At 41.1% G+C, this 13,832-nt stretch overlaps 1 protein-coding gene across 1 annotated transcript in view; it reads left to right on the forward strand.

Annotated features, from left to right (window-relative positions):
• The first annotated feature begins 2,372 nt into the window (after positions 1-2,372).
• Positions 2,373-13,832, forward strand: part of pappaa (pregnancy-associated plasma protein A, pappalysin 1a) — a 105,183-nt gene continuing 93,723 nt past the window's right edge. The window contains exons 1-2 of the mRNA XM_014409760.4: positions 2,373-3,351; positions 9,559-10,663. Coding sequence (XP_014265246.2) covers positions 2,961-3,351; positions 9,559-10,663 — 1,496 coding nt within the window. The 5' untranslated portion in view covers positions 2,373-2,960. The remainder of the gene's footprint in view (positions 3,352-9,558; positions 10,664-13,832) is intronic.

Below are 13,832 nucleotides of genomic sequence, written 5' to 3' on the forward strand. Positions count from 1 at the left end.
GATACTGTGACATTATCTAACACAGGGCACTGTGCTTCCTTCCTGCACCATCAAACCCTGGAATAACTTGGAATCGGCCTGTTTTTGAAAAGAAAAGCTATTATGATGCTCCATTACTGACAAATGGGGCAAGAAGGCACACGATTTGAACTTTGAGCACGACGATTCGTTCATTCCCCGAGGGTTCGGACAGTTGGTGCAAGACTATACTAAAACAGTTCAATTCAATCTCCTTGCATAACACAGCAATGGTGAATGACCTTTATGTGAGCATGTTTCACACATAAAGGTCACCCCCCCCTCCTCCTCCTCCTCACCCCCACCATCTCCAAATCCTCGCAGTCTGAACATAGTGTACCAACCTGAAAGGATGCTGACTGGGAGACATTATGCCATCTTTTCTTCAGCAGTCGTTTTCCTTCAAAAGTAAAGCAGAAGAGACAGAAAAGGAGAGAGTGACAGTCTGATCTGTGGAGGGAAGAAGTGAAGAATGTAATTACAGGACTGGAGAAGTCTTTCATCGTGTAATTGGATATACCTTAGTAGGTTTTCATTTCAATTTTCCTGCAGTATTAGCACCTGATACTACCCATATTTTATGAAAAAAGTAGATTGAACATAACTATAAACTTGCATTTTGCTCACTAAATGTTGAATAAACTGCATTCCAAAAACAACTCCCCTAAGCTCTCATGTCTGAAAGTGTTTCAGACATACAATCTCACATACAAGGAAAAGTTGGCTCACAAGCAAATAAAGAATATGTGTTAACATTCAGGGTTTGGTCACAAAGTTGCCTGATGTCTTCTACAAAAAGAAAAACAAATAAAATTAAATGGCAAAAAAAAGATCCATGCAAAACTCTACAGTACTTACAGCAACTTTTAAACACCTTTTTCAGCGAGAACCTGGTCAAGACACAAAAGGAAATATGCGACACAAAGTCACAATGCCATATGAAAAAGAAAGCAAATATTTGGTGTTTACACTGTCTTCTCTTTATGGCAGGTTGTAAATTTTGGCTGTCTAAACACACATTTACAACAAACAACTGGAGGAAAACAGAGGGAAATGCTGACATTCCAGCTCTCCGTTTGTATGGAAAGCCACTAAAGGTAAAGGCCTTCTCTTTCCTGTGTGTCAAACTATCCTCAGAGTAACAGTAACACTGACCAAAGGACTGTTTTTATTTCACTCGGCAGCTTGAAACTCATGACTCCTTTGTCCTCGGTCTTAAAGGCTTAGAAAGTTTTGAGTGTGTGGTTTTCAAATTCACATCCATCAAAAGCGATAATCGGTAAACACTACTAAGTGTGAGTCAACCTGAAACTTGCAAATCTCTTACATTTTCCCTTTTCACGTTACTTTGAAAAAAATAATAGTCCTTGTGTGGTAAATATAATAGGATAAACATAGCCTGAGTTTAATAGAGTTTGCTAGGTTTCATAAACAAGCTGTTTTAGACTCTTTTTTTTTTTTTTTGCTTGTTTAAAAGCATTACGCTGAGGCTTTTAAATAAAAGAAAAAAAAGAATCAACATATAATCTATCAAATTAAGTTAAGTAAATATGAGATTGAAGCTGCCATTGTTCTCCCGTTACTTCTCTGATCTAGTGCTTACTTCATTTGGAAATTGCCTTAATGGGAAACATGACTTTGACAGTACAGGACAATTACCTTTCATAAAGTACATTATCCTTCACTTAAAACTGAGGACTTTCCCAGATGACAGTGAGTAGCGACACTTTTTGTTCTTTACCAGTTCCAGATATTATTTGGCTTGTTACAAAATAAATGACTTGACTCCTGCAATGTAAATAATATTTACACTGAGGACTATTTCAGCTTCGGAAGTGGAGGGAGAACGACACAGACTGAACTCGTTTTTTATGACTTCAGAGTGCTTGGTTGAGGTCCTGTGCTGTGGACTCGTAGAAGTGCTGGATTGTTTAAACTGTAACCACTAGAGGGATACATATACGCCTTCCAAACAGCGAAAACATCATCCTTTCACTATGTGCCATAGAGAGAATTACCCTCAGTGAGAGTTGCCTACCTGTGTGACTTCCCACTATGAAAAAAGCACACAAACAAACACGCGCGCACACACAGCCCCTGAACATTTGAAACATGACCTGTTCTTTAAAAGACTTTGGAAGTCCTCTAAAGCTGACAACGAGCTCCGACTCCCCCAAGTGTATCTGCTTCAGGCAATCAATGAGGACCGCGATGGTTACTTGTGCAGCTCTCTGTCCCCGTGTCTCTCTTCTGACTAACTAGATATTATAGTACATTTCAACTTTTTATACAGGCACACAGGAAAAGGGAAGTTTTGGATTTCCTTTTTTTTTTTTTTTTTTTTTTAATGACATCTCACCTCTTGTTTTCTGTAATAAATATGAGAGGTCGGTTTGCTGACACTTTCCTTTGGAATTTAATAGTCTATGTACCATTACTTACTCTCTTTTACGGGTAGGGAAGGAAACAACAAAAAGGTGTGACAAGAGCTTGGCGGACAACTGTGGATTTCTGCAAGTAACTCCTACCGTCCAAAGGGGGATGCGGGGGCATCGGCCGGACCCCCCTCTTGATTGATTACTTATTAGTCATCCCTTTGGCTAAATGGGACCCATTGAAAAGGCACCGTGGAACACATACATGAATGAAATATTCCTGTGTCCCCTGAATGTCTCCAGAGTAGTTTTGCTTAAGAGAGGGGGTCGTGGCTTAGCATTATAAAGAGGGAAAAACAGCATAGCTTTATGGGTTTATTTAGACAGTTTCTACGGTTTGACATTCTACCGCTGTAAAAAGGGAGAAGGAAAAACTCGAGAGGATCCCAAAGAGAAGAACATTGTGGACATATTTTTTGTAGTTATTCCACTGTTTCTTTTATTATTTTTTCCTCATATTTTATTTTTTTAATTTTTTTAATTTTTTGCTATTTCTTCTCCCGAAAAATGAAACTTTGGACATCACCCTGGGTGTCTTGCCTGGTGATTCTCATCTTGTGTTTTGGATCAGAGTGCGGGATAGTCCGGAAAAAGGGGAGATCCAAGAGGGAGTTGGTGCGCATTAGGGAGGCGAAAGCCACCATCCCAGGGGCTTGTGCCACACGTCTGCCCCGGGGCAAACGCTCTTTGCCCGGCTTGGAGCGACGGGTGCTTCGGCAGCGCCGGCGCTCCTCTCAAGCGGAGGGAAACTCACCAGACCGAGGGAAAGCTGTCTATTTTACCGGCAGGGGAGATCAGCTACGGCTGAAGCCTGGCGTGGAGATACCCAGAGGCAATTTCACTGTGGAGATGTGGATCAAACCGGAGGGAGGTCAACGATCGCCTACAGTGATCGCAGGTAGGCTACTTTATAGCACATCCTCCATCCTATCATCTGCACAACTCCTTTTATTAGTTAAACTTCAAACTGAAGAAAGAATGGAAGATAAACATGCAAACCTTCAGCGTTTTATCCCAGTCTATTTAACAAAGCAACATGCAGTTTCAGCGAGTTGAAAATGAGTTCATCTATCAGACTAGACAATGATGTAATGCTCTAAAAAGTACAGCGGATATTTTAGGTAGTGCAACTATAGGGTCACTGAAGATTTTGATCATATTTAAGATTTCCACCTTACAGAGGTATGATCGCTGCAGTAAAATTTTATAACGCAAATGTGTTCCCCCCTCTGTTTTACCACTTTGTAATGTTCGCGTACGTGAGTAATAAGAATTGTAAGTCATGAAATGTAAGTGGGGATTAGTAGCAGCAGATATAGGCTACTGCATCAGTTGACCGGCAGCTGATGTCACTGCGCGTAAAATGTAATCTCTCAACCGACTTGGCTATTTTAAAGCTATGATGTAATGGCCAAAAGTTTGGGAGGGAGCATGTCACGTCAGGCACAAAACGGGAGAGACTCGATGTATGTGGAGGCGCTCAAAGCTCGCAGCTCAAGCCGCAAGCTTGTGCGCGCGCGTGTGTGTGTTTCTGTGTCCCCCTCCCCACCCGGCCCCTCCAAATCGACACCTTTGGATTGGCTACCGGAGTTACGAGACAGGACTGAGGGATCCAGGGTTTCCCCCCTTCTTGAGCGAAAATGTGATGCTTATGTTTGCTTATGTTTATGTGGTGTGCTTTCATGGTGTTGTGCACTGTCACCAAAACGCAGATGCTTCTGTGAAATCATGGTCGTCATCATCGGCGAGTTTCTAATTTAAGGCACAATCAGATAGTGATGATGCATCTCTCTATCTAGCGACAGAGCATAGCGGGGTCCAGTCACTTCAGTAAGACCCAGCCGTCAGAGGAAAGCACTGTATCATCTGTGCGCTTTTTTTTCTCCTGTTCTCGAGCCGTGCGTAAAGAAGCACTGAAAAGGCGTTTAAACGGCATTGTTGGTTGTGACCAACGGAGCTTTTGTGCATTACAGGATCGGATATCTTTTTTCTTTTATTTCTTTTCTTTGCCGATAGGGAGCGTAGCAACTCGTTGTCTGCCACAGTACTTGTGCAGATGGCTTTCTTTGAACTGAACTGAATTGAACTCAGTCCTCCTCAGCTTACTCCAAGTCCACACGTCTAGGGGACTTTACTCAACTTTACCAATACATTTACTTATTTACTTGCTTCCTTGCTCCGTTGTTGCCGCATGTGTCCTAATCTATCTACCCAAAACAAACAAAAACAATCAAACAAACACCTCGCCCTCCAAAAGAAACGCCCAGAAAACAAAAACCCTGGTAACACACACACACACACACACACACACACACACACACACACACACACACACACACACACACACACACACACACACACACACACAAAATAAAATAATAATAAAAAATTCACTTCTGCCTGCCTGTATTCACATACAGTAGCTAACCCTGGCCAGTTGGCAGGAACATGCTCTGGAAAGCCAGTTCCTTGTAAGAGTCTTAATCTAGAGGAGAGGGGGGTAAGAGGGTCTGTTGTGACCTGAGTGACTCCTGATTTTTTATAGAGGATGGACATGATAACAGGAACATCTGTGCAATATAATGCAATCCAGTAAAGCAATAGCACAAAGGGCGGCCTCCATATTGACCACAGAGTTAAATAAACACATCTCGTACACAATTCTGACAAAAATGAACGTTATAGTTCTTGCAGATGTGGTATGGGATTTCATCATTTTTTACAGGTGTTGTTGTTGTTGTGCCCAGCCCCCCACCTACCACTGCCTTCTAGAGATTACTATTCCTGTATAACCTTGTGTATTCAGTTTTAAGATTTCCTTCCATCAGTGAGCCAGAGATTGGACCTAAAGACAACAAATTTGTCAGTCTAACAATTTCAACTGAGCCTAATCTTTTAAAACCAATTGAGACCTCAAAATCCTTGTGCCCCTAAAATGCTCCATCCCCATGTTTTGATCTAAGCACAGTGTTGTTGGAGGAACTGTTTTTTTATTGTCTTGTTTTTGACTGCCACAATTGCACCCCCCCCCCCCCCCCATTTTTATACAGTTCTTACAGGATGCTCTTTTCTGTGCAACTGACTAGTTAGAGTGAGCGCAGTCTCAACTGTGAAATATATTATGTTACTTGAGACTCTTTGACCAGTTGGAGTAAGAGTTTCTTTCCTCTGGCCTCATAAAATTATTCTGAATGGGATTGTGTCCAAAATGCCTTCAGTAAGGAAAAATAGATAAAAGAAAACTATCTTCCCTTATTGCACTCAGTATGACTGACTTAGCTTTAAGTTACTTTTATTATATTTATAGAGTTTTTGTTTTGGCAAAATATTAAAATATCAGCATTTAAAGAGGTTTATCAGTTTTTGCAGCCCATATTTGTAGACTGGCTTTTTTTTATTAACTATTTTTTATGATAAAGGAACTATTCAAGCTATAGTTTCATAGTATCTATGTGATCAAATAAAACATTTGTAAATACACATTTGAATAGTTTTCAGCCCCTTAAAACCAATCACAAGACCCCTCTGGGTCACATTTGACAGTTACATGTGGTCAGAATTAATCCCAGGTTTAGTATTTGAACTGTTACAGAGTACCACTCACAAACACACATACCTTTCTAAGCACACAATCAGAACATCAAGATCTGCGTCCGAATGTTATCCAAATTTGTTGTGCCCGATTAGCCTTTGTATCCAGGTCATGTCGGGTTTTCCCGAAAGAGGAAAATAAATCACAAGAGGAGTGCAGGCTGTCTTCATAACCTGCTGGAGACAATTATGTGCAGTCGCTGGCAGATAATTAAGTTGATAACAGATGTATCTCCTCATTGCAGGACGATACACAATAGATATCATGCTCATAAACTAAGTTTGTTTAAGGTTTTTTTTCATGGCTACTTAGAAAAAGTATCTTATTGGTTTATTAATTTAAGTGTGATACAGTACTGTGCAAAACCTTTGAGCTTCCTCTTATTTTCCTATATTTTGCTTCCAAGGTGCCAGACCTTCCTGCGAATCTTTTAAGCCGTCTTGAGCAATAGTTCTCCAGGCTTTCTGAAGCTCTTTCACAGTTTTTCTTTGGACATTGGCTGCTTTTGCATTAATTTTCAGTCCAGTCCTTGGAGTTGATCATTTGAATAAGAATGTCTTTTTGTTTTTTTATATTTTAACCATAAGCTATGTATCATACATACATAAAAAGACACCTAACTAGAGATATGAACCAATATTGTGCCTGCAGATAACAGACAGCTGAGCAAAGAACTGCCAATCACATCTTTAGGCACTTTGTAAATAGTAACTTGACATAAAACCCAATGATTGCTAAAGAGAGATAAGAAGCCATTCTCAAGGAACTAAAACATGGAAATAAGGCTGAGGTTTGCCGAATTACAGGAGAACTGGACTGGACTGAAAATCAATGGCAACAGATCTTAATGGAGTGACGAATCCAAATTTGATTTTTTTTTTTCGCAATTCCGCAAGTGGTGTTTGGATATTGTCAAAGGTGGGGATGTTATGAACACAGAGAAGTCCTACTGCCAATGCAGTAACGCATTCCTTTATCAGTCATGGATTGGCCTACACAGAGCTTGGACCTCAACATTACTAAAGCAGTGTGGGATCGTTCTGACAGAGACAGAAAACAGTAACAGAGGCAGCCAACATCCAAAGAAGAGCTTTGAAGATCTGCTCATTGAAGTGACAAGAAAGCTTGTCTATGAGAGGCTGCGCTGGTTATTGAGGTTGAAGTGTAGTGTAGTACTCTATGTATATTTGCACATATTTCCATAAATCACAGCAACTAACAACATATTAGACAATAAGGTGTGGCACAAGACTTTTGCACATTGCTGTGTATGATCACAGCTAGTTACCCACAAAGAGGTTGATGCTTAAAGAAGGGTTAAGCTCAGAGTCTAACACGTTACCTCAACTAGAGGTTTAAACTTCTTATCAGTCCTAAGCATTATTAGCTATGCACCGCCTTATTGTGGCTGAATGGCAGTTTGGAAAAGGGTTTGTTTAATACCCCAAATTAAAATGACTGCAAATTATTTAGCTGAATTAATTTGGAGTGAGACTTGAAAGCTATGTCAAAAGGTAAGTGTTTTAAAGTGCAATGATATTTTTATGAATGATATCCTTGTTTGTTTTAAGATGTCAGTGGGATTTTCCATTGTCTGCATGGGGAAATAGCTGGTGGTCACTTAGGTATGACCATGAAAGTGCCTTTCTTTGACCTTTTAGAGCAAAAACAGTTCAAAAGTAAACAGTCTTTAATGTTCCCTTCCTTCCTGCTTTTTATCAAGACCTTGTGACATTTTTCTTTGTGAGGGTATGTGTGTTTTTGTACTTTTCCTTTTTTCCTGAGTGTGTTTTCACAAAAGAAGACAAATGGCAAGTGCAAGGAGGGCTGCATTTGAAGCTGACAGAAACAGTGGTCGACTGAAGCACACGCCAGTCTCTTTGTGTGTGTTTATATGTGAACACAAATGTGCACTTCACTATTTCATTTTGTCTGTGCATATGGCCATGGGTGTGTGTATTTGTTCATGAGAATGTATATATGCATGTCTTTATAAGTATGTGCATATGTGTGCCTAAGTGTTTTTGTGCGAGACCCAGCAGTCACAATATTGGGTCTGGAAAAGCATACCATGTTAGATAAATTGACCATGGCAGAATTATGACAGCTGTTTACACTAGGAGCCCTATGAGCATTTTAGCACACCTTTTTTTTTTTTTTGCCTTGAGTGCTCTAGCTGGCAGATGGGAAGCTTTTTCCTTCCAGTGTAGTGGAAAGCCTGAAAACGTCATCCACTGAAGGACTGACCTTGACGCTGAACCCAACCCTCACCCCTTGAACATTATTCCGTGAAAATACCAAGTTAAGGAACGCACACTGCAGTGTGCATCTAATTAGAAACAGGTCAAAGTTAGCAGGTCTGTACAATTACCATTAGCCAGCCACTTATTAGAGGCTCAGGTAACCTAATCGATGGGCAACAAAGGCACCCAAGTTGACAAGTGAGCTGAGGCCAAGATGTGATCATCAGCTTTCACACCATAATAAAGGCAGCAGAGAAAAATATGAAGGGCATTTCCAGGAATTTGAAGCACTCATCGTAACGGCAACTGTAAAGAATACTTCATATCTATATGAGCTGGGTCTTCAGGTCACGGATCGAGTGTCTCTTTGTGGGTAGATATAATTACATAAAAGCGCATGATGTTGGCAATTGTAGAAATTACAAGAGTGCAGTGCAGGTCTATCCCCACCTGTGAACACATACGGTAGATTTCCACAGGCTGAAATGGACCTTGTAAGGCGTTTCCCCGTGGTTTTGGAATATTTGCACACTTGGGACTGTATGGATATATGCTCAGAGTCATGAAACGCATTAATAAACACATGCAGTATGCACAGATGTGGACTTGTGTGCCTGCACACATGTACCTCAACAAGTGCTAAACAAACAAACAGTTAGCATTCAGAGATCCCCTAAGAAGTGAAAACACATTACAATGCTTAAGCTGGCATACACAGTCCAAGTAAAACAGGAAAAAGGTGTTTTGGTGCCTCTGCAAAAACATGACTTTAGCAGAAAAGTAGTCTTTTCTGGCTAACCCACTGGCAAGAGACATTTACATGAACTACTTTAAATGTGCTCAGTGTTCATGAAAAGCCTATAGTGAGAGATTTCCATTGGTTCTCTCTTAGCTAAACAAGCACTTCAACCCAATATTCAGGTCTTAGATTGGAAAAAAAAAATCTATTAATATATTTGCTCACTAACCTTGCTTACATTTCCTGTTTCCCCTTAATAAACGACACTTTTACACATATTGCATAAAATATTCAAAAGGTACTGATAATATAGTGAATATATTGAAAGTAATGCTGAAATATTATCACAGGAAAAACTGGTAATGAAACTGACGTACTGTGTTATAGTTATTCTACAAGCCCACTTCTGCATAGCTCCTAGCTCTTCCTCAGGAGATGATGAACTTTTAGTTAATGTGTTCACTTTCTTTTTGTTTAACTCCTGCAAATAAAGGTATTAACATACTGACTGATTTTTCATTCTTTTTTCAGGCCTTTACGACAAATGCTTTTATGCCTCCAGTGACCGAGGCTGGCTGCTTGGCATCCAGGCGGATAGTGAATACGGCGACCGCGATCCCCGCTTCTTCTTCTCCCTTAAAACTGACCGTGCCCACAAAGTGACCTCAATGCGCTCCAACGCTCGTTATATACCAAACCAATGGGCACATATTGCAATCACCTATGATGGCGTGTACATGAAGCTCTTCGTCAATGGAGCCCAGGTCGCCGTTAGTCGAGAGCAATCCGGCGATGTCTTCAGCCATTTGACCCAAAAGTGCAAAGTGCTGATGATCGGGGGCAATGCACTCAATCATAATTACAGGGGGGCAGTGGAAAGGGTGAGTCTATGGAGGGAGGCCCGAGGGCAGAGGCATATCATCAGGGATATGCAAGGCCAAGAGGACCCCCAAGATCTACCTAAGCTGATAATTCGTGAAACATTTGAGCACCCAGGTCGTAAGTGGCTGACTGTAAAAGATGGTAGTTTTCCTCAGCCTGAGCACAGAGGAGGTGCGAGGTCAGGGTTTGTGAATGGTGGTGGAAATGGAAATGCTGAGGGATTCCTGGACACAAGCTTGGAACCTCCAACTTGTGGTCAAACTGTCTGTGACAACGTTGAGGTCATTCGAAACTACAACCAACTTTGGACCTTCCGCCGACCAAAGAAAGTTCGATATCGTGTTGTAAATATTTGGGATGATGCAAGGACAAGGCCAACTGTGTCAGACCACCAGATCATTCTGCAGCATCAGCAGCTTAATGACGCCTTCAGCCCCTATAACATAACCTGGGAGCTTAGCATTCACAACGTGACCAACTCTTCTCTACGCAACCGCCTGATCTTAGCTAACTGTGACATCAGCAAAATTGGCGATGATCAGTGTGACCTAGAATGCAACCATCCGCTAACAGGATTTGATGCAGGCGACTGCATATCTAGATATCGAAACAGCTGCCCTGAACACAAGCAGGGTAATGGTATATGTGACCCTGAGTGTAACTGGGAAAACTTCTTCTATGATCTTGGCGACTGCTGCAACCCCAATGTGACAGACGTGACCAAGACATGCTTCAACCGTTCCTCTCCACACAAGTAAGAATACTTTCTTGACATTTCGTATGATACAGTGTTTTCTTTGGTATTTTTTAAATAAACATATTTTACTGTAATCCTCCAAAAAGCATTTACTGATTTTATAGTTCTTTTTTTTTCTTTTTTTACTCTGACATAATTGAGTAATTTTGGTAAATCAACTCTGCACTATTGCCTCGAATGCCAAGAGTAAATCAAACAGCCAATCTTTCCATACATGTGTCCCTGTAGAAAGCTTTTCTTTATGTCTACTCCTACTGTTTCCTGACCATTTGGGCTAAGGCTGAGTGTAACTCAACTCCCAGCCTGTGTGGCCCAGGAAATCCTCAGGGGGCAGCAAGTCCAATCTAGCCTTGGACTGGTTCAATCAGTGTTCCACACTTAAGCAGGGTAAAACAAACGCAACTGGATGACTTTCCTGGTAGCAAACGTGCAGGCCAGACCACTCATTCTTGTATCCAGTTTTCACCAACTCTCCCCACCTTTTTCTACTCTGTCTCCTATACCCAGAGGTCTTCATTGAACTGGCTTGATTATAGAAGGAGAGTTTGGAAAGAGTGACATTCTAAACACAGCCTGAGGGCAATTAGGAGTCAAAAGGAGGGTCCAGTATATTTTCTTTCCGTATAGCAAAGGAATTCACTTCAATGAAATACCACTCTTGTGAGTCCCAATGAGACAGGTATGAGTGCCTAAACATCTTCTCGTAAAGAATTATCCATAAAAGAAATGTAAAGAACGTAATTTCACTTGGATGTAATAGCCTCTGTAACAAAATTCCCGAGGCATTTTGCAGCGCTGTATAGGAAGAAGAATATTATGTGATTTCATAACTTCAGGAGAAGACAGGGGTTGCTCATAAATGCATTCAATTTTTTTTTGTTTTTGTGGTAACTTCATTGTGGTTTGTAGATGATGAGTAAAAGCTGGCAAGGAGAATAAATCTCTGGAATTTTGCTGTATTAAGGTTTGCGCCAGACCTCCAATAGCAGGATTGTTTGTTTCTTGGTACACTGAAACTCAACATAGTGGAGTGAGACATTTTTGCGGACAGTGCAGGGGGTCTTTATGGTATGCTAGGAAAAGAGAGAGAAACGGCAAGGCTTGGTCAGTATTTCTTGCCACTGTCATGTGAGGACAAGTGAAAGGGACATAAGCAGGTAGACCTAGTGTGTGGGATTGTTTGGGTCTTTCTGTTAGTATGAATCAAGGAGACGAGGCTGTTTTCAATCACAGCTAAGCTGGAAGCGCTGTCTATCTGGCACTGTCCCGTTGTTTAAAATGACTGCTAAATAGCTAAATAATGACATCTAATTAACAACATCAGAGGGTAATGCAGGTGGGTTTGCCATTTCTTCCATATCTCAGTTCCCACCACATCCCTTCCAACTTAGTCATCATTAGCCACCACTTGATTAATGGGTTTCTAACTACTTCATTTAGACATCAAGTATTGGCAAAATGCGTGCTGTTGCAATTTGAAAGATGGGCTTGTGAAAGGAAGGATCGCAGCAAAAGTGAAAATAAAATGCACAGAAAGAAAGATTTTTGCCTAAAACATAGATATAATCTCCCCAAGTGGTTGCTTATTTTGTTTTGATTATGGTATGTCTGGAGAGAGACTTGCAGAGAGTACAAACAATTTGACATTCCTCCCTAATTATGGAATTCTGGATGAACAATGTACTGCGTATGCAGGAGAACAATGGTTGTGAGGTCCTGCATTTATTTTTGCAGCATTTGGGCCTGTTACCACTTACATGTAGTGTTTTAAAAAAAAAAATCTGGCTAACACAGGACACACGCAGCTCAGTGGTGCTGCATCAGTTTCTCTTCTGAAAATACCACTAATAATATTTCCCCCTCCCCGCTCCACATTTGGCTGAAGAGAATGTTTTGCATTGTTTTCACAGACCTCGGTTTTGACACTTCTTCTGGTTTTGGTGGTATTTGATGTTATCTGACAGCATTCATTTTAAGGCTAAACATTCTCGTGTCTGGAGCCTGATATATCTGACAGTGTGTCTGTAATGCATGCAATGAGAATCCACTTTCTGAATGGTAGAATGAGTATCTATTGTTGGACAAGCTGACATATGTAGACATACGTGCTTGTTTTATTCCCAATTAGAGATTGATATAATTACAGGTACAAAATCACAGGGTACACAGGAACTTAATACATGACATTTTTGAGAGCAACTGATGAAAGAAATCTTTTGGAAACACCTCACAATCAACCATTTTAGCCTTTTAGAAAATGAAGTTCTGGCTTGGCATTGTCAGGAGCGAACAGGTCATCTGTTTTCCCTCAGCCTCTTGCCATCCCTGCCCCCTCCCTCCTGAGTCAATACCTCTCCCTGTGGCAGGTTAATGGATGGAGTGTCTCATGTCTTTCACTCCTTCTCCACGCTGTATTCCAGCTTGGTGCAGGGCTCTTGACATAGAGTTTTACAGTTGGTCGTCTAAACCTTAAGCCCCTGTCCCATAAAACATAATGGAGTGCTTGGGTGTAAATACCAGGACTTTTCACTTCCCCTTTAAAGCCATTGCCCACCGGTTGTCAAAGTTTCACCTGCACTCTTGTGGGGGCTGGGAGAAGTGAAAAAGTAGATTTTCTGCATAACTAGAGGACTGAAGGGATTGTGGGAGGTGGGTGGCTTTACGTGGGCTATCGTAGGAATGCAGGGTCGCATCTGGCTTTGACGGGATAATATATAGCCAGATTCTGTTGGTGGTCCTTTGAAAATATGACACATGGGGGAATTCAGCTGATATTGCATTGGCAAGGTGACTGTGGTTCCGAAGTCAAGTAAGGTTCTGATGAAGCGTTTCACACATTTCTGCCAGAAATACACTCAGCACTCCATTAAGGGCTTTTACTTCAGATAAGAACTTGGAGAGGTAGAAAGGCCCGGGGCTATCCAATCATCTGTTTCATATGTCTCTAAACAATGATTTAAAAAAAACAAAACTCAGCAACATTTCTTATGCATGTGTCTTCCTTGAAGGGAGAAATATTCCGAGGACTAAGCTGGAAGGTTAAAGAAGAGAGCCTAAGTATAGTAATAAAGACAGAGATGAATGATGGGGCTGTGGTGTTGACCGACTTGATGACAGGGGAGCTGAGGGCCCCCTCTAATTTCAAAAGTGTTCTTGGCTATGAGAC

The sequence above is a fragment of the Maylandia zebra genome, linkage group LG7, assembly GCF_041146795.1.
Source record: "Maylandia zebra isolate NMK-2024a linkage group LG7, Mzebra_GT3a, whole genome shotgun sequence".
In the NCBI taxonomy this organism is placed as follows: domain Eukaryota; kingdom Metazoa; phylum Chordata; class Actinopteri; order Cichliformes; family Cichlidae; genus Maylandia; species Maylandia zebra.